Source organism: Ambystoma mexicanum, chromosome 12 (genome assembly GCF_040938575.1).
Source record: "Ambystoma mexicanum isolate Mex_15411 chromosome 12, UKY_AmexF1_1, whole genome shotgun sequence".
In the NCBI taxonomy this organism is placed as follows: domain Eukaryota; kingdom Metazoa; phylum Chordata; class Amphibia; order Caudata; family Ambystomatidae; genus Ambystoma; species Ambystoma mexicanum.
The window spans coordinates 935,074,047-935,095,944 of NC_090936.1; the positions used below are offsets into that span (position 1 = coordinate 935,074,047).

At 47.7% G+C, this 21,898-nt stretch overlaps 1 protein-coding gene across 1 annotated transcript in view; it reads right to left on the reverse strand.

Annotated features, from left to right (window-relative positions):
• The window catches only part of NEDD1 (NEDD1 gamma-tubulin ring complex targeting factor), a 551,712-nt gene that overhangs the window by 284,290 nt on the left and 245,524 nt on the right, over positions 1–21,898 (reverse strand). Inside the window, exon 10 of the mRNA XM_069629423.1 lies at positions 19,663–19,710. Within this exon, the coding sequence (XP_069485524.1) occupies positions 19,663–19,710 (48 nt within the window). The remainder of the gene's footprint in view (positions 1–19,662; positions 19,711–21,898) is intronic.

Sequence of the window (21,898 nt, forward strand, 5' to 3'; positions counted from 1 at the left end):
AGCCACTAGAAGTGCAGTCTTAGGCTGATATGAACCAATGTCAATGCCTTAAATGGCTGGTAAGAAATCAACACCACATTGAGATCTCAAAGCGGATAAGGCCAACTGACAGGTGGGAATAACCTAATCATACCCTCTAAATGCCTCTTAACCATGGGATTTGCCAAAGAGAAAATGTCACTCGAAATTCATGCATGATTCTAAAGTGTCCAGATAAGTCTTGCTTGTGTCGACCTGCACACTGTCCTGTGTAAGATGGTCAGTGAAAGAGAACACATGGTCCAACCAACAGGCAAGACGGTTTATGCGTCTGTGTAGAGCCAAGTGGTAGAAGTGTCCCCCTTATGGTGATACTGAGACCAAGTGAATGATGTCCTAGCAACTTGAATTATCGCTCCTGTTTTCCTCCAACAGACTCACATGGCCCATCGTCAACTCTTCAGGAAACAAGCTGCCAAGGCTAGTGCTTGAGGGAAAGGTTGGAGAACTATTCAGCCCTCAAAGCTCCTGGTCTGGTTGAAAGGACATCAGGCCCTCCATGGCAGGTCAAAAAAGATTTTAGAACCAAGCCATTGTTGGCTAATAAGGGACTAGTATCACTAAAAAATGGTAGAGTCCTTTAATTATTATCAGAGTATTTATTGACTTAGCTTCGGGAAGCAACAAGGTGCTTACAATCATAGGAAGAAGATCATGGTGAGGGGGGATCAGAGAAACGAGAGGGTGGGCAGTTTGGGAAGCAAGGGATCTGCAAGCAATCAGTGGAAGAAAAAGTGGGGAGCAGATCAGCCAGTCTCAGGTAACATGGGGAGTGAAGGGGGTGTGAACCTAGGTGTTAGAAAGGAGTCATTCATTGAAGAAGAGTGTCTTCCGGAACTGTAGATGTGAGGAAGCAGTCTGATTTTGATGGTGATGTGGTTCCAGAGACTTGGGACGAGACCTTCTAGTTCTTTCCTTCATGCACTGGCAGAGCTCAAGCCTGCACATGTCCTTACTTGTGGTGGATCGTAGGTCTCAGGAGATAGAGTTTCTCAGTGAGGTAGCTTGACGACTTCAGGGTGACAGTCTGATGCAGCAGGATTTTAAGATAATACATGCTTGCATCGGGAGCCAGTGTGGTTCGAAGAGGTTGGGTGATGTGGTCACATTTCGAGAGCCCTTTGATGAGACTTGCTGTAACTTGCAGGACACATCAAGGAGGAAATGTATAGAATGTTTTCATGCTCTGAATGATCTACCCGAGGCCCATCCAGGAAGCAAATGATGGGCCTTTTGGAATTTTCTTTCATGACAAACAGGTCCATTGGAGGGAAGTGGGATATATCCAGAACCCTGGAATGAGCTTCCAATTCTTGGTTCCCTAACATCGAGCCTGCATAGCCTATCTGACCCAGTGTTCTGATCACCTGGCGAGTCTCCAATCGATAGATGTTTTGGATAGCCAGCTCCCACAACTCTATGCCCAGTGGCAAAGGTCTGGGGATTTCATACTCCCCTGTTTGTTGGCCTAAGACCCTGAGGTTGTGCCATTGTGTGGATCAGCACAACCTTGTCGTGAATCCTGGAGGAAGGAAAACCTTGACTGAAGTAAAGAAAATGTATATGGCGAGTGACCCTCATCGGAACAGAAGCCTCATGCTGAGATTTCCATCAGAGAAGTACTCCAATCCTATAGAGACCACCACCATGTGAGACGGCGGCTTAAGAAGCCCCCCTCCCCAAGAATTCTGAAAATGTTCCTAAAGTGAATGAGTATGTATATTAACAGTGTATTTCTAGCAATGTACTTATTTATTTTTAGACTCAGGTTTTTGGAGACCTAAACAAAAGAAATCACCCCTTAGATGTGAAGGGATGGGAATAGTCTACCAAGACCAGTGTTGTCCTAGGTACAGTTGTATTAGTCTCAAAGTCTGGTGAAGGGCACAGACAATATGCATTATGCAAGAATTTGCAGTAGTCTCTGGCACCATCAAGCGAAATGCTCAGTCTGCTGAGAAATTCAGCTTGTACAACCTCCACTCTCTCCAGCGTAGTGAACACCCTGGCTGATACCGTCCCACGTGAAGTCAAGTTCTGAACCAAGAATAGCTCCAATTTTGGGAGGTTAATTTTGAGCCCCAGATCTAACAGCAAGTTGCAGTGCCTTTAGAGTTCTGGATGCATCCTCTGGGGACGAATATATCAGCAGCCAATCATCCAGATAAGGATGCATGTGAATCAATCTCTGGGATCCTGTGACAGCATTCATCATTTTGGTTAAAATGTGCAGGGCTGAGTTGCTGAAAGGCAGGACCATCTATTGAAAAGGTGAACCATGATTGAGAATCAAAGATTACATGATTGGATAGCCACCGACTGTTTGAATGGTGCAGCTCATTACCATTGATGGGCTTGGACATGCTCCCAGCCGAAATCTTGGATAAAAGGGGCTCCTGCAGCTATAAGGTAAATCGGTGCAGCAAGACCTCTACGAGAAAAAGAAAGTGCAGCCCGCTGACGACCCCTGAAGTTGACCAGCATCAAATACAGTGATGTCCCAGTGAAGCCATGGCTGCGCTCTGCCTGATCTCAAGACCACCCTCATTGATGCTTCGACCTATGGACCGGTAGGAACATCCTGTCTTGACCTCAGCTCAAGGATCTGTGCCTTCTGAGCCTTCCTAAGTGTCTCTGGACCAACCAATTGACTGATCAGCTCTCTCATGAGCTACCTCAATGTAGCAATCGCCATTCAGAGTACATAGGTGGAACTTCGAGGCTCTGAACTTGTGTACCAAGAGGCCTGCTCCTGCATTTTCCACGTGCATGGACGGAACCTGTGCTGGGTATGCTCATCCACTGAAGATCGCTTATCACTGCCTGACTGTGGGTACTCCCCATTGCAAAACTCCTTTGATCACGTGAAATGTCCTGAGGTGGACTGCCCTGTAGAAGGCTTCATCTTCTGTTTCGGTGTTATACTGGAAGCTGCCTGGAATCAATTCTTAGTACCGCAACCAAAACTAAACCCTGATGCCAAAAGTTACCTCTGCATACCCTGGCCCTTTCAGGACCAGAAATAGAACAGAAGAGTGTATCCCCAATGGATGCCGGAACACCAGCAGCGATCTGTGGAGAAATCAGAGTCAGGGGGTTATCCTCCATAGGGTTACATAGGTGTAAAGTCCTGTCCCTAAATCACTCTTTCCTGACTTTGGATGGTGGCAGCCTGGTCAGGGAGCCTTTCCTAAGAACTGTGATTGAGTGATCTTGCTTACCTGAACTTTCTCTAACTTTTTGACTTTAATTATAACCACTGGCACTGCCAATCTTTTCATAAACCTACCTGTGCAGTATATAATCTGGAACTGGTGACCTCTGGTCACCAGGCCCCACACCATCTCAGGGTTGGACTTCATAAAGGCTAGGGAAGCTGTTATAGAATTATAAGATTATAGAATTATAGAAGACCAAATGGACCATTGTAACAGCAAAACTTAACTGCATTTGAAAAAATGAAGGCAAGTCAAACAGAGGCGGAAGGATGAAATGATTAGTTCAAATCAACTTAATCTCTTCTTTTCTCTTCATGAAGAAACATTCCACAAGTAACCTACGTCTTTGTACAAATCACAAGTTGATTAAACACATAAAATAACAAAATAAAAAATTCTATCATTTTCTTTCTATTTCTAAAGCAAATGAGTTTGTGGTCATTGAATGAAATGCTATTATATTTCTTCTGATGGTGAATTTATATTTTTTATGTGACAATATTGGACTAAAGGTTTTCCTGGCTTAGTGTTTATTTTAAAAGCCTAATTAACATTTGTAAATTTGAAACCTTAACAGTCTGTATTGGTGTTTCTCAATATGGACTCATTGTAACCCTAGACCACTCACACCATTCCAGAGACTAGGCCTTGTCACTCTAGCTTACCATGATTGGTTTGGCTAAACGCTCAGTCTTCTTTGTTCACCGTAATAGGATGGCCTTCCAAAATTGTCCCCCAGGGCTGATTTTGGAAATCCATTGTGTTGGGTCTGATGCGCTCCAGGCAGTGTGCGTGTGTCGGTCTGACGCCGGAAAGAGATTTTAACAAGATGCACACCTGGAGACCGCAGCAAAAACATACCTACAACAGGGAGGAAGCAGGGGACCTGGGTGCGGGTGGATCGAAGAACTGGTGAAAGGAATTTGGGGGTAAAAGGGACTAAAGAAATTCAAGCAAAAATAAGCAGCATTAAGGTAACTGTCCCATTATTGTGCAAAAATGGCCCGATGGATGGTGTCAGAGGGTGGGGCTTGTTGAACGGTGTATCGCCCCGCAGCCACACTTAAAGCAGAAGAATTCTTGAGTGCAAATGGCTCTGGTCCCATCCCCTATGGGGGACGCTTGTAAAGCATGGAAGAAAGGAAATGGACTGTAGGAGTAAGATGAATAAGTTAAGCATGCAGAATGTTGGTGTTGGTTCATTTTCCCTTTAAGATCATAGAGAAATATGAGATGGGGCCATTCTCTTCAAAGGGTTAAGATGGATTTTCATAAGCAGCCCTGAGGACCGATCCGGAGAGGCCACCCTATTCTGGTGAACAGGGAGAGAAACTAATGTCTAGTCAAACTCTTATCAAGGTAGTGCAACTGAGCAGTAAGGCTTAGACTTCAGCAAGTGTCAGAGTGGTGAAGGGTTCAGTTAAGCACACACAGAGCATTGTTAATACAAGATATGCAGATCATATAAAATGATTGATTGGTCCTTGGACAACTTGACAAATGAACAATCACAGGAGTAAATCACTAAACATACACTACTTATATATGGACATTCTCGTTGGGGTGACAGAGCACCAACTCTTTATTTTTAAACACAGTAAGATACGTATAAGAACAGTAGTATAGAAAAGCAAGTGAAAAAATACAAGTATTAACCAAATTTGAGAACTAATGAGTATAAAAATAAGGCCTTACACTTAAAAATGTTCTTCCCTTACTAGAAGATATGAGGGACCAGTGTCCTTAAAGTCACAAGTCCCAATAGAGCCCTTTGCTAGGAGTCTTCTAGGTTGGCTGAACTTGTGTTGACAAAGCCAACAGGCAGTTTGCTTCCTTTGTTCTTAACTTTTGAGACGCATAGTTCTTAGAATATCCTCTCCCAATCCCACCACTTTAGGGGAATTCCAGGGGGAGAGTGATCCACGATCAGAACGCCACAGATCAGTCAAGGAAGGGTGGGGTAAGGTTGGGACGAATGTGCCTGTTAAACCCTATGGAGGTGGGGGCTCTGTTAACTCACCCAACTGTACGATTTTCTCAGGGACCACTACTGAGGCTCCTGAATTCGCTGGTCCACCTTACTTTGTGCATTGGTTATGCCAGAGGTAGCTCAGGCCCCACAGTTGTGATCTCACTTCCTGCTTTGAATTTAGGGCCAGCTAGTCAGCGGTTCCGCGCACTGGCAGGACGGTCCTGGCACTGGACAGCTGGACGACCCTGGCATGATGAAGAAAGGACCAACATGCTGGCGATTACCTTGAAGAAACCCCAGGACACGAAGATGGGAGCCAGCAATGGCCACCTCGATTACAAGTCGGAAGACTAATCTTGAACTTGAAAAAAAAGATGATGATCCAAAAAGGCCATTGTTCTTGTTGCAGAGCTGCAACTGCAGGGGAGGCCACTTGTTTTACAAGGCGAGCGTGTGCAGTGTCCCAAGTCTGACCTGCGGAAAACTAGCGATGCAGCGAATTAGCCCAGTAGTAGGAAGTGTGTCAACACCCAGATTGGTCAGAGACACATGCAAAGTCTTCCAAGGGCAGACTGTTTGAGCAGGGGTTGAGGCTAGTTGTTCTAACCTGTCCAGTGGTCGAAGCTCTCATGAATGCCTTATGGAGATCAGCAAAGGAGCAGATCAGCAAAGGAGCAGATCAGCAAAGGGGCAGCGCTTAACCGGAAAAGTTAAAGAAAATGCTGGTTGCCTGCACTGCCGAGTTCTGGAATTTCAGCAGGATACTTCTCTTCGAAAGGTTCTTGCTTCCAACAATGATCTGCTGAATGGCTGAAGGAGTCCTCACTTTATCCCAGAATAGAGCTTCAGCCTCCCACAACCCCACCAATGCTAAGGCTCTGAATCATTCAAACTGGAAGGTGCTGTCTAATCATAGACAGTCTCTGCCAACATCTGCACAGCAACACATACACGTGGCCAGGATGTAAACTGGGAACAGACTGTTCCTGTACCCACATCCAGCCAGCTGCTTTGCCCGGGAAAGGGCTAACCATATATGGCAACTCCAGCGCTGAGAAGGCAGGAAGAAACAAAAATATAAGATGGACAAAGGACAAAGAAAAAAAAAAATCAGAGAAAGGATGACATTCGCAGAAGACAGAAGGAGGCTAGTTCCACACTCGGCCACGGACAGCTTCCAACAACTCTGGGATTTATCTCGAACTTCCCCCTGCATGGGAGGATTTGTATCCTTCTGTGTAGTTAAGTGGGCAGAGAGCATGGGATAGAGTCCGGTGAGACCCTCAATGTGTCCTCGCACAAATGGGTTGGATCAGGAATAGGATATGTCCTGCTTGTTGCAATGTGTCCCGATGGCTGACAGATCAGTACGGCATGAGTTGACAGAAATGCTTGAGGCTGCCAGGTGACAGTCGAAGGAAAGTACTTTGTTCCGAGGGCAGGACAATGGATTGGCATGTTTTTCCAGAGCCCAGTATCAAAGTCGGGCCCACTTACTCCTGTATTGGGTCCGGGTGGAAGACTTCGTGTCTGCCTGGGTGATTTCGATAAACAGGACGATTTTCTTTAAATCCTCCGGACCAAGGCTAATTTTCTTCTGTAATGCAATACCACCTGTTTTTAGTACATTGGGAAAATACCATCTTTAAGAGAAGAAACTATAATATGAAATGGCACATCCAATACTACTGCAGATAATGTTTTGACAATCTTTGCTGGCATTAGATCATTAGCATAGAACGTCAGCTTCAAGGTATTTACCATTTTCCGGAATGAATCCAATGTCTGAAGATGGAAATATTCCCAGGTTAAACTCAACGGTTTTTTGGCCCCGAGTTAAGTAATTATTGAACTTCTAACATTACTCTGTTGATGGATCTAGGATAGTCAACTTAACTGGCTTAATGCATTTCTGAACCGTGCTAAAAACAATTTTCAGATTGAAATTAGTTGAAATAGTAGAATGAAACTGTTTTTTGCTTTCCTTAATAAGCCTTTTCCACTCTAAATGCAGTTTTTAACTTCTACAGGTCCACTTCTGATCTAGAAATACGCCATCATTTCAAATGTATGGATAAAGCGTTTAGCATTTAAGTCAGAACCATACAAAGCATTATAATTTAGGGATAACCTGGCATTAATTTGTTGATTGAGAGGGAAAGATTTTAAAGTTGTGATCCTGGCACAACAGTTTCTTCCAAAGTGGGTAGGGAACAAGAGGAAAACTTTGTCTTGTTGGCTCGATTTAAGACTGTAGATGCCAATCCAGAAACCGTAATTAAAAATGGTCAGACCAATCAAGATTAAATGAAATCCCACAATTCATCATAAGTGCAGCGTCCACAATAATTAAATCTAACACATTTCCATTGCTGGGAGTCGGCAACAGAACATGTGTTAATCTGAAGTTCAATACGTTCACTATAGATTGCAAGAAAGAATCCAACAGACTGTCGCACCACAGGGTGGAACTCTAAAATTCCTAAAAATATATTCAAAGTGTGAGAAGTAAAAGCATTGCTAAATAAACGTGTTAATTCATAGGGGGCCTGGCCAACTGCCATGCTGTGAGGATGCGATTGCTACAGCTCCCGTGTGATCCGTCCTTATGCTGGCCATATAAGCGTGTTACAGTGGGTACGGATGCCCAGCAGCAAAAAGCCCAGTGAAGTATAAGCAATGCGGATCGAATTACAGCAATAAGCTTTGGCGGAGGAGCACAAAGTAAATGGTGGCGCTGGAGCGTAGACGCGGTACGGAATCTCGAGTCTACAACAAAGACAGCCGCCAGCCGGAGTGCCTTATATCGGCGTATTAAGCCCTTATGTGCAGCAGAGTATCGAAACGCTGTGAATACACACCGCTCAGACCAGTACCAACTAGGCTGCAAAACCCACGGGTGCTGTACATTTTCCGGAGGATTATCAGCCCCAATGTAGACAGCGGTCTGGGGAGGACCACACACAAAACATGGATGCCGAGGACCTGGAGGCGTGCGCCGAAGTGCATAAAGCCTGCGCCAGATCAGTAGGAGAGTCGGCGAACACTGCCTCATCCAGAAGAGTCCCAAAGGGAAAGTGTGCTGGAAGGTACGAGCGAGAATAGCGGTGACGGCTCAAGGAGAGTGTGCGTCTCCCTTTCACCCTGTGAGGCAAGGTACTACGCCTTACTGCCGGGCGCGTCAGAAAGGTTTGTGCTGCAAGAACGCAGTAGGAGGCGGTCCAGCAGGTGCAGGTGCCCGTGCCCCACCCCTTCTATTAATAATATATTATATCACAGCCAGGACATCAGAGCAGGACTGGAACACCGGTAAAGTCGCTGCACGAAGACTGGGGTAATGGGATGGGGAGGCATAGAAAATAAAGGAGGTGGTCCAGTGAGTGTGTGTGACTCCCCCTCCCACCCTGCGAGACAAAACCCTACACCCAGTGTCGGGTGCGCCGGGACGGATTAGGCGGCACGAGGTTGCTGAAGGACATAGGAGAAAGTGGCCCGGCAGGAGCACGCGGCCCCCTTTCTCCCTCCTTTACTTACAGCAAAACACCACATCCCATCACATCCAAGTCATCAAAATCGTCAGCGCCCGGAGGCCGTGAGAGGGGCCGCACACAGACTGTGGTAACCTTTGGAGGACGCATAGTTGATAAAAGGGGGGCCCAGCAAGGGACAAGGGCACTTCCACATATGTAACCAGTTGCACCAAAACACGGTAGATACAGTGCCAATGGTCTCAAAGTGGTCTCAAGAGTGGTCAGTAAGTCATTGTGCAGCATATCTGATGTAAGTAACCACAAGAGACAGCGTCACACAAATCCCAGCAAGACTAGAAAATCTCGCCCAGGAGCCTGTGTCCACAGACACACCACCAGCGGTGTAGAAATATGAACAGCCAGCAAAGGACCCAGCGGCTCTCTGCAGCCCACACATGTCGTCCAAGGCGCCAAAACATAAATCCAAACATCCCACGCTTAATAACTTCACGAAAATAGGGGGCACGACACAGAGCTCAACAACACAGTAACAGACTGGCAATATGGAACAGCAGGAAATTACCCACAGGTCCCGGCGGGCGTTGCAGACCTAAAGGCCACATTAGAATATAAAATGGACGCTATCAGTTTGGACGTTAACCTCTTGAGGCAGGATGCGAGAGCGCTGTCCGACAGAACTAATAAGTAGCACATGATTTAGGAGGCTGATCAATAAGATGAAAAGCGGCAGTACATTTAACAGCATGAAATTGCCAAATATTCTAACGAGAGAGGTTTATAGACAATGGTTTTACATTTCAAAATGTTCCCGAAGATAACTGCAGTACCTACTGCTGTCCTTTCAGTTCCATCCAAATATACAATTCAGTAGTCTTCAGGTAAAATCTCAAAGCACAGGGAAGAGTCACTATGAAATCAAGTCCCTGTCAAATACGACATAACTAGAGTACTATCAGTATTAAGAGGCAGTGGGTTAGGACAATTACAAAAGGCGTTTAACAGGCAGAAAGTTAGAAATGCCCTTGACTTGCCCCCCTTCACTGGACGCCTGGGAGACAGCTGCTATAAAACTCAAAAGGATAAACAACTCAGCTTGAATCAGGACACGATTAGCCCACGTCCGTTAAATGGTTTTTCCCCCCCCAAGGGCTATGACAGCTGAGCACGTTCAACACCATCACCAGTCCCAATTCTTCCTGGCCAGGACTACTCTGTTCATTTTAGTGCAAACAGCCATGCTTTAACATTTTATCGCCATCTGTTGCTGCAGTGAATCATGACTGGTGAATCTTCAGCATGACTAAGCTGAAATTTACCTGACTGGAATAAGATTTAGATCTCCACAAATGAGATTTTCTTTTTTTAAACTTTATTTGTAAACACAGACAGCATGGCCAGTTAAAACATTAGCGTACACCAATAACAGCATGACATGAGTGTGATTGGTACATTGACCAGTTGCACATACCATAACAGATTGCACCCCACTGGAGATTAAGCCCACTAAGATGCTTTTCCTACACATTTCCCACTTTACATCGGATTGATTCCCCTCAAAACATGCGCAGAATGGAGCCCAGCTATCCTTAGGCCTGCAGGCCACAGTTACCATATCAACAAATGATTCCTCCCTCTCATTTGTGTATACCAAGACCCCAAGCCATTCCTTACATGCCCGGGCCAATGCCGACTTCCAGTGTCGGAGAATACACTTCTTGTATACGATATGGCCAAATTAATGAAACGTCTAGTAACCACAGCCACTTTGTCAATATCACCCAGCAAATATTTTAGTGGAGACATGCCAGGAGGGATCTCAGTGATGCCATTCAAAATGTCAGCCACCTTACGCCAGTATGCACTGACGGGAGTACACTCCCAGAACAAACACATAATATTTTGTAAGCTGTGGGCCCATCAAAACCTAAGCACACTGAAAATGACATGCCTGCTCCCCTTCATATGCACAGGAAATGATGCTGCGAGTCTGTTTGGGTCCTAAGTGAAGTCCTGAGGAAGGCGGTCCCAGTTAGCCCACCACAACACAAATATCCAGCTCAGCAAATTGCTTCATTAATTATCTGAGTCGACTGTGTGAAGACCAACCAACCTTTAAGGTTAATCCAATGTGTATGAAACTTACATGGTTTTTGCATCTGGGATGCATGCCTTCATAAGGGAAATCATAAATGTATTATATGTGCATAACTTCATATACCTAGGAAGGAATTAATTGCATACCAAAGTGAGAATCTCACGTTGTGTTTTTGCAAATTTCCATACGTTTGTAAATGCTGCAACTCACACCACAAATGTTTTCTCTTTCAGGCTCCTTTTCCCACGTCTCCCTCATTTTCTCGAGTCACTCACTGTAGAGTGACTAATATTTTGTAAAATGGACAACTTTACATAAACATTCATATACATTCATGTATACATAGTATGCCAATGTATGCCTATCCATATAATGACCAGCTAAAAAGAATGCAACTGTTTTTGAATTTCGTAGGTCAAATACTCGTGTCTTGACTACAAAATAACACCCACAAGTTCAGTTGCAAAATAAATGTATGGACTCATAGGGCCTCATTACGACCCAGGCGGTAAGTTACCGCCTGGGCCGTGACTTTACCACCATGGCGTAAACTACGTTTACGCCATGGTGGTTGGCGGACTTACCGCCCCATTCCGACCTTGGCGGGGCGGTAAGTCCCCAATCCCCATTTACCCTTCCCCATTCCCATTTTTGCCCCATAGGGTGTAATGGGAGTGGGGAAGGCGTTAATTACGCCACCGTAAATTACGGTGGCGTAATTAACTCCATGGTCCCTTAGCGCCATGGATTTTAACACCTGCTAAAAGCAGGTGTTAAAAGCGCCATGGCGCTAAGGGACCTCGTACTCAGGCGGTAAGGGTCGGCGCTGTTAACGCTGCCGTTAACCCCTTACCGCCTGGGTCGTAATGAGGCCCATAATGTGTAAAAAGTATAAAAGACTTTAGGAAATAGATTGTCTTGTAAATCGCTTTGCTTTCCACCGATGTAGGGGCAAACCCTTGTGTTTTAGAAAGTTATACATGCCCTTGACTTGATGGCTGCGAGAAAGACACCCTCAGACTCAAAAGGATAAACAACGTGAACAGATCACGTCAGTGGCGCCGCCACAGCCACCAGGTCTTAAGATCCAGGGCAAACACTTCCTGCCTCAATGTCCTGCACAGCCGAGGTAAGGCTCCCTTGCCTTGATGTCAATCACGTGAATGGATCACGTGTTCTCTTTGGGACTCATTTGTTGGTATAAGTGTTCCGGTCGCTAAGGCCGCTTTTTTCTAGGATTCAGAAGGTGGTCGAGGGTGCCTTGTGTATGAATAGTTTACGTATAAGGAGCTATTTTTTTTTAAACTTTGGTTTTATTCACATATTCTTAATATAACAAACGGGTTCATTGTGAGTACAAATTTAACACCTTCAGCAAACCCTTGAACCCAACCCCTTCCTCCCCCCATACCCCAACCCCGTCCCACCCTCCCCAATGAATTGTTCAATCAAAACTTTAACCACGGGAGCTTTCATATGACCTCTTCTCGGAGCCTGGGAGCTGAACTATTCGTTCGCATCTGTGTGGCTGTATTTCGTCTGCTGTCCCCCGGGACGTGGGACGCACAGTTCACCTTGGATACCACTCATTCCAGTTCCCGCCCTTCCCACACCTGAGTGTCCACGTGGCGTCAATGGGCATCCCAACCCTATGCCTGATGGACACCGTACCAGTTCGCTTGAAAAGTGCCAGACTCATTATTGACCATCGCCGTCAGTTTGTCCATGAGGAACATATTCTTCAGTTTTTTCAGCCAATCCGCCTCAGAGGGGGTCTCCGGGCTCTTCCATCTCTGCGACAGGGCCACCCTACCCACCCGCAACATTGTTTCCCACATTCTTGGGTACCTGTATATTTCCGCCTCCTCCGGGGGGAAGGCCCAACAGCATTGTCAACGGATTTTGTGGGAGTAGTTCTTCGGTGACGTCCGCAATCCACCCCCTTACGCTCTCCCAAAACTTTTTAACCCTTGGGCAGTACCACCACATGTGGCCCCTCGTTCCCACCTGGCCGCATCCCGTTGGGCATCTGGGTGACACCCCTGGGAACATCTTTGACAGTTTCACTGGGTCCCTATGCCACCCCTGAAGGATGTTGAAATTGTGCTCCATGTCTGACGTGAATAGGTTCCCATGGAATGCTATTTTGAATATCCTGGACCATGCGTCCTCTGAAAAGCTTCCCCGGCCCGGTCATTCCAAAACCCGCAAAATCCCCTCCTCCCCTCTAAGTTCTCGGTATTCAATATTTTGTACATATTGGACACTGCCCCCTTCCTTGTTGTCGCTGTGTCCAATAGTTTCTCAAAGGGGGTTAGCTGTCTCCGCAAGTTCTGGCCCCATGACTGGTCGCAGAGAATGCCCTTTAGGCGCAGATATTCGAAAACTTAGAGTGACCCCCCCCCCGCCCAAGAGCCCCACTCATTTCCTCGTATTCGAGCAATTCGCCCTCTTTGAACATTTGCCCCGCCCATTCCATCCCCATGTCCGACCAGGACTGAGCATTCCTGAACCCCCTGCTACCAAGATCGAGTGGGTGACCCCAGAGTGAGGACATCGGGGAGGGCCATGAAGTGAGGTGTGCGTTCTGGGGCCCCTCTTTCCAGATCGACCAGATACTCCCATGGTTGGATGGGCTTTCAGTCTGCTCCGGATGGACCTGCGAGGCATGCACAGAAGATCACGTACTTACAGAGGGTGGGCATCCCCATCTTCTAGGTAGGACCAGTAGGTACCCATCCCCTCTTTCATATGTTCCAGTAGCACGCGCAACTGGGCGGCCCGGTAATAGAGAAGAAGGTCCGGTAGCCCGAAACCCCCCTCTTCCCTGGGTAGAGTTAGAGTAGCTCTCCCTATCCTCGGGGTCTTCCCCTGCCATATGAACTCTTGCACTGCCTTCTCTAGATCCTGGAAGGTTTGGTCAGGAACCCTAGCCGGGAGAGCTGTGAAGAGGTACAGCAGTCTCAGCAGGATGTTCATTTTTACCGCCGTCATACGACCATACCAGGACAGGATCATCCCACCCCATCTTCTAAGGTCTGATGCAATCCTGGCCATTGGGGGCCGTAGTTAGTTGGGGCCAGCTTTGAAAGGTCTCTGGTGAGGAGAACACCCAAGTATCGAATGGAGTCTTTCCCCACTACAATCCACTTATACCTGTCCAAGGGATCCAGCCTCGGGTCCGGTACACTCATAGGGAGTAGCACTGACTTTGACGTATTTATTTTTAACCCTGAGAACTGCCCAAAGGCTGTCATCAAAGACAGGAGGCGGGGGAGCGAGGAGCCGGGCTCCACCAAGTATGCAAGCATGTCATCAGCTAACAGGGAGAGCTTAAACTCCACTTCACCTCTTTTAATCCCCTTGATATCAGGGTGGGCTCTCACTGCTATGGCTAGGGGTTCAATCGTTATGACATATATCAAAGGGGAGAGTGGGCATCCCTGTCTTGTCCCCCGCGAGAGGGGGAATGGTTCCGACAACTCTCTGTTCACCTGTACCATTGCCTTTGGAGCTCTGTATAATGCTGACACCTAGTTCCTTAAGTGTACCCCAAAACCCATTTTTTGGAGGAGGAGTTCCATTTATCTCCACTCGACCCTGTCAAAAGCTTTCTCAGAGTCTAGAGAAAGCAGGCTCGCCACGAGGTCTGACTCTTGGGCATAATGGATCAGGTCTATCGTCTTTCTGATATTGTCCGAAACTTGCCTACCCCCAATAAATCCCACTTGATCCCCATGTAACAGCCTTGACATTATCCCTTCCATTCGCCTCCCCACCACCTTGGCCAGAATCTTGACGTCTATATTAAGGAGTGATATCGGCGGTAGGAGGAGCATTCCGTCGGATCTTTACCCTCTTTGGGCAGTACCACTATTATGGCCCTCATCAAGGTTTCTGATAGGATTCCTCCCTCTAACACCGCACTGAACACCCTCACCAGGTGTGGAGCAAGGGTGGACCGAAACCTCTTGTAAAAGTACACTGAGAATCCATCCTCTCTAGGAGACGTCCCCACCTTCATCCCACTAATCGCCTGCTCCACCTCCTCTTCTGTCACTGGTCCCTCCAGACCTTCTGCCATTTCCCCTGTCAGGGCCGGAACCTGGATGGAGTTCAGGAACCCCTCAATCTGGGCGTCGTCTCCATCATATTGTGACGAGTATAATTGTTCAAAGTATCGGCGGAAGGCCGCTCCCATGTTTGGAGTGTCATAACCCATCGGCCTCTGTTCATTCCTCACCGCCTTCACCATCCTACTTCTCTGAACCCCTCAGCTTCCAGGCTAGAATCCTATCCGCTCTATCCCCCTTCTCGTAAAATGTTTGTTTCACCAGTTGCAGACTCCTCCCAGTCTTGTGCAACAGGAGGTCTTTCAACTGGAGTTTGTAGTCCTCCAAGGAAGCCATCTGCTCTCTCTCTAGGGGCTCCTCTGGGGGACCTACCGGCTGGAGTTGGGCTTCCCTCTCCCTTTTTTTCTGGGCTCCCATCTTAATGAGGACTCCTCGCATGGTCGCCTTGAAGGCGTCCCACAGTGTGTGAAGGCGTCCCACAGTGTGTGTGTGTGCCCACCTTGTATGTGCCCACCTCGCCAGTATCATTTAGTTCAAAATATTCTGTTATGGCTTCTAACACCTCCTGCGCCAGGACTTCATCTTTCAACAAGGAGTCGTTACATTTCCAGCGCCCTCTGTGGTCACCCCGCCAACCCCCCGCTATAGTGACACAGACCAAGTCATGGTCGGACCAGGGGACTGGATCAACCCTGTGGCCAGAGACATATGGACGTAGGGGCTCATCGACTAGGATGTAGTCTATTCGGGAGTATGAAGAGTTTCAACCTGTCCCTCACTTCTTCCCAGAATTGCGCCTGGCCCTCGTTCGGGCTGTACACCACCACGAGGGTCAGAGGGGAGCCCCGCAGTGGGCCCTTCACCAACAGATATCGGCCCTCCCGTTCCTTCAACATGTCCTCCTTTTCAAAACCGACGTCCCTTGCCAACAATATGGCCACCCCCCTTTTTTTGGTCTTGTGCGATGCACTGAACACCTCTCCGATACACCCCCCCCGCATTTTTGGCTCCTTCCCCCGCGCCCAGTGTGTCTATTGAAGAAAGAGCAGGTCAAGTTTGGCCCTTCTAAATTCCCTACAAACCAAGGACCTCTTGGTTGGGGTATTCAAACCCCGCACATTAAGGGAGCCCACTCCCAGGACAGACAGGTTTTCAACCATTATCTAGGTCTACTTGTCTCTCGGTCAGCCTCCACACAGCACCGCTCCCTCCCAGCTCTGTTTGATTAATACTCTGCTCCCCATTACCCCCCCATCCCTCCCCCCAGGTGGGCCTTAAACTTTTCCAACTGACCCCCTGAGCCCCATTTCAAATATAACAACCCCAATGTTCCCTGTACCCCCCCCCCCCCACCTCAGCGTCCAGCCAAGTAGTTCCACCATTGCTGGTAATTGGCCGGACCACCAGCCTGCCGCCTTCTGCTAGGCTGTTATCAGAGTTTGTTCCTCTTTGAGCCCCCCCCCCCGAATCACACCCCCAGAAGTCCCTGTATACTTGCTGTTCAAGGGGACCCTGTGCGTTGTTGGACCCCGCGATCTTTAGTTCCTACTCGCTTTCGGGCCGGGCTGGCCCACTCATCCTCAATCAAGGTCTTTGCGCTCTCTGTCCTTCGCCGGAGACGGCGAGTTTAATTTTTTGTATTTCCTTGAGCTTGTCTTCTTTCTCCTGTCTCCCTGTGGCCGCCAGCACCCTTCGCGGCCATCCCCGTGGGTTCCCTCCGGGGGAGGGGGGGGAGGTTGGGGGGGGGGGGGGGGGGGTCGGGTCCGTCACATTCTTGAATGGCTTCCCTTATGTCGTCCTCCGTGACCAGGGTCGTCCGCTGGCCCATATACTCAAAAGTGAGGGAGAAGGGGTAGCCCCATGTGTAGCGCACTCCCTTCTCCTTTAGCAGCTGCGTTAGGGGGCGGCACATTCTGCGTTTGGTCAGTGTGTATGAAGAGAGATCTTGTAAGATGGACACCTGAGCATTATTGTATGTGATCTCCCGCGTCTTTCTAGCCTCTTTTAACACCTTTGCCTTTTCCGTGAAATAATGGAACCGGACCAAGATGGACCGGGGGGCCCCCTGCTCTGTGCACCCTATCGAACGTTGGTTCTGTCGTCATCTCATCCACGAAAAGGAGGGCAATGATTTCTATCACCACCCTGGCCAGGTCTCTCTCCATTTCTCCGTCCATCTCCGGTACCCCAAAGAATCTGAGGTTGTTCCTTCGTTCCCCATTTTCAAAATCGTCCATTTGCCTGGCCCTTTCCTCATCCCTCTTCTCCAAGGCCTCTAGTCTCAAGTACGTTTGCATCTCTTGGGTTGCGGATGACGATTGGTTGGTTTCTAGCTGTAACAGTGTGTCCTCAACCTTGTCCACCCTTTGGTCCATTTTCTCCAATTTTTGGGCGATGTCCGAACGAATGTCCCCGATTTCCTGCAGGACTGAGGCGAAACCCTTTTCTATTGCTGTGGTGGACAGGGACGGAGTCTCCGACTGGGCCATCCCACTCTCTCGTTCCACGCGGTTGTTTTCGCACCTTCCTTCCTGGTATCGGTATACCTGTAGGGTTTTATGCCAGCTCATCTGGCCGCCCCCTGCGCCCTCCGTAGGCTCCGTCGCTGGGGTTTTCACCCCTTCCCTTTTAAAACTTGTCTGCCTCGGAAGGAACGACCCTGGGCGGGCACTCGTCCCACCAATCCCGGGCGGGGGCCACACACCGTGACCGTTCTCCTCGAGTCCTTCCGGGCCCTCCCCGTGCTCCCAAGGAGAGGGGACGCGGTCACTGGATTCCGCGTGAGCAGAGCCATGGGGTGGTCGCTCAGGGGGGGGTCCTGTAGTCATGCCTCCCAGGCTTTGTCCAGTTGCCAATGCCCCCCCGTTCACCTGGTAGGCGGGCACACGCCCCGGGCCCCCGCCCTTTCACTTTGTGTCCCGCGTCGATTGCAGCATTTTCTCCTTGCCAAGTGCCCCGGTGGCCGAGGAGCCGCGCTGGAGATTCTCCTTGGCTGGGCTAGGGCTCCGCGGGCCCCAAGCGTCCTCCAATGTTATGGGGAATGGTGATCAAACCCCCTCTCCCCTCTTAGAGCGCGGGCCGTCTGAGAAGGCCAGCGAGACCAGGCCCTCTGTCTCCGCCAAGGGGGCCCGCCAAAAGAGGCAGCGGGTTGGGGCTCCGGCACCCATCCCGCTCATTTCGTGTCCAGGCCCGAGGACCTTGCCACTGACGGGCCCGGGCCTCTGGAGCGCATTTCTTCCGCGGGGGGAGGGGCTCCTGCCGCGCTCTGATGGTGTCCTCTCACGTTGCGGGCCTCCATAGCTGGATTCCCCACTGCTCCTCCGGCATCCGTTCGGGAGGGGCTGGGGAGAAAAAGTAATTTCTCCAGTGGGCACACGCGGCCCCGGTGTTCTGCGGCGCTCCCCGTCTCCCGAGGCCGCTCCACTCGCACGCGGCTCCCCTCTCGAGGCGACGGGTCGTGTATTCTGTCTCCTGGGGATCTGCAGACGCCGCTTTTTCGACCTGGGGGGGCCCTGGGGGTTCACCACCTCAGCCGTCCGGTTGGGAGCTCCATGGGGGGGCTCAATCCCTCGCACCAGCCCAGCTTTGACGGGAGCTCAGCACTCAGGCTGCCATAGCCAGTGCGCCCCCTGGTGGCCTCTGTCAAATAAGGAGCTATTTTAAGGTTTTTAGTCCTGGAGTGATGTGGTCCAAGGCTTATGCAAACAATGTGCCTGGCAGTACATACTGGATTAGCTGTAGTTGGTATTTGTTTAGTTCCACGTAGGGGCTGTTCAAATCATGAAAGGACTAGAGCTCTGGTCATGTCAATTTTATGTTTCATTTCCTGGCAGCAGACAATTGGTAGTTGGAAGTGAAATTTGTGGGCAAGGGGATTAATTTGGAGTTGGAAATAGTATATTGTTGGAAATAACCTTTCCTTTCTTTACTTGATCTGACTGGGTTCAGGGTGGGCCCATCAGCCTGAGCAGTTTGAAAAGTAATGTTATAGGAAGCCCAGAGAAGGGGACTCTGGTCTTAGAGGCATTCAAGCACAAATTATTTTTGAGGCCACAAGAGGTTTGTTGGTTATTGTTAAAGTCCAGCTGAAGAGAACCTTAGTATCATCTTTGTACAAATGAACTGCAGGAATCAATTAGGTCATTCAAAATGGAACATGCAGACTGAAAAGCCATGGGTGGAGAATTGACCCTTTTGGAAATCTGCACATACTGCTGGAACTAGCAGATATGAAATATACCATCTTCATCCCAGTGTTACGTTCCTAAATTGGTAGTTATCCATTTGAGGGTAACACAGAAAGGGGAAACCCCTGTAGTGGTGATACCAGTGTAGCCAGAAATCTCACTTGGGAAAAAATACAGGAAATGACATTATCCTCACCACCAATGACATCAATTATGGATCAGAGTGTGCAGCATGTACGCAAAAAAAACAAGTATGTGTTCATCCAACAGAAAGAGTGCAAAATTTGGAAGGCATTGCAAAATCCGCAGCAAGAGCATGTTTCCCCAAGAAGCATACGTACTCCGAAATCCCTTTTAAAGGTCATCAATGTGAGTATTGTGCATGCCTTTTCTCCTTCATCTGTTAGTTTTACAACTATTAGTAATGCTTGACATTTCAATTGAGAAGTAGACTGTTTTTATTTAAGAATAAAAGATGGCTTGCCATTTCAGTCCATGAACATGGGAGGAAAAAGGGTTGATAGAGCAAAATTAGGTATCAGCGATTTAACCTTTCTTTCACAAAAGAAGTGTGCATGTCTTCTTACCATCTGCTTTTACAGTGAGGTCCTCGTTCGATTGGCATGAATTAATATCTTAAAGAAGAAAGCAATATGAATTAATATCTTAAAGAAGAAAGCAGTATAGAGCAATTAGCACTTTTATTACACAGCATAAAGCAAGAAAACAGACAAGGATCGGAAGGGACCCTCTATGTTAGTTAGAAAATGTTACTCACCGTAGTGACTTCTGTACTCCTAGTCCATAGTACCCTTTTCTCCATACTTATGGGCGTCTGTCCTTGGGGACGGACCAGAGCTTTTTTAGCCCAGAATAAAAGTACCTACTTCCCTTTAAGAAATGTTTGTGTTGCACGGTACGGTAAGTGAAGCAGAGTGGGCGTGGCCAGCCCCATTACCTCCGGCCTCTGGCAAAACACTGGTTACTCCCTGGAATCACTAGACTGGCAACCTGAACTATTATTTTAAAGGGTGATGGCAAGCAGAGAATATGGAGGAAAGGAGACTATGGACTAGGAGTACAGAAGTCACTACGGTGAGTAACATTTTCTTACTCCTGCACCCTGCTCCCTTTCCTCCATACTTATGGGAGATTGAAAAGCATGAGACCATACCGAAAGGAAGGAATAAAAACCTAACCAAACAAGTTCTGAAGGACTACCTGTCTGACCTGGCAGCCATGTCCATAAAATAATGTCTGCAAAAGGCAGATGGAGAAACCCAAGTAGCCGTCTTACTGATGTCCTGTCAGGAGATTTTCTTTTTGCCAACTCTCCTTCCATAGTTTCCAATGGAACCCCATATATTTGCTCCGTTTTTAAGTAAAGCTTTCAGCTTTACTTGCCCTGCCTTTTACTCACTGATATGGGGAAATTGAACTGTCCTTTAGACTATCAGTGCTGGGAAACTATGTTTCCCTTTTGAAATATTGCACTTTTTTAAAATTGCACACAGCACTTTACACTTTTACAGATGGTATTTGTGGCTACTTTTATATGTGCCAAAAGCTGGTGGCAGTAGATCTATGTTAGCGCATTATTTTTGATGTGCACATTCGTGTTTACCGACTTTTGCATACAAAACACGACTAGTGCCCTAAATGGCCATGCCATGAGATTGCCACTTGTTCTTTGCTTTTTTTCCCTTTCTTCTCAGGGCAAGAAAGTAATTATAAGGTCATGCACTTGCCCAGGAAAGCTGCCGATTTTGCTGCCTAGTGTGCCTGTGTGGGTGTGCATGTGCGTTGTAAAGGAAGAAGGCAGGAACTGTCTAGCTCTAGTCCACATCCTTGGTACTAGAAAGTCTGGGCATATGACAAATGTGAAACCAGTAGTGGTCCTTGATTGGACAACTACTAGCTGTTTCAATGGTGCAGGTCCTTACCATTGGTGGGCTTGGACTTTCTTCCTCAGCGTTGGCGCTAAGAAGCACTCAAACAAGGAGCCTACTGAAGATCCTAAGAAGTGGCCGAAAATCCCTTGCAGTAGCCAGCCTGGTGAAGCACTGCTCCTCTGCCCGATCTCCGAAGAGTCTGAGCAGTGCTTTAGCACTTGGACTAGTGAGACCAACTATTCTCAACCAATGTTCCCTCTATTATTCACTATGTGCAGAAGCGGCTGGCTTTTGTGCAGACACTGTCCATGTGCGCAACTGACATGCCAGGTAAGCTATTTTGTGAGCATGAGCAGGTGGTGAGCTATCATCTTTGAAGAGAGTTAAGAGGAGAATGTCCTCCTACACCACCTCTGCAAATATGTACAAATCGGTGTGAAAGGTCCACATTACAGCACTTTATCCAAAGACATAGGGTAAAACAATATTTTATATGCGATTATGAAGAGTTAATCAACCAGTAAAAGACTTAATCTGCCACAGTACCTAGCAATTGTACTCCTATGCACACAAAAAACATTGTATGTTCAGTATTAACAACAGCTTTGTGGTGGCCATTCATTTTTGACACTGTTCAGAGACAAAAGCAGAACGTTTTATGTAATTGAAAATAAAAACGCTCATGTGTACAAATCTTGCTCATCACAACTGATCAGGCTGGCAAATAATTCAGACATAATATATTATTTTCCAGATGAAACAATGGCAGCTTAAAGGAGTGCAACAGTAAATGTGCCAATAAGCATTTATTGAAGTTATTTACAGGCCATGAGAACATGGCTCATATCGTGTCAGGATGATCATCTCATCAGAATAACTACATCACAGAATATGATCATCAGAATTCCTGTGTCACTGCTTACCATCAACA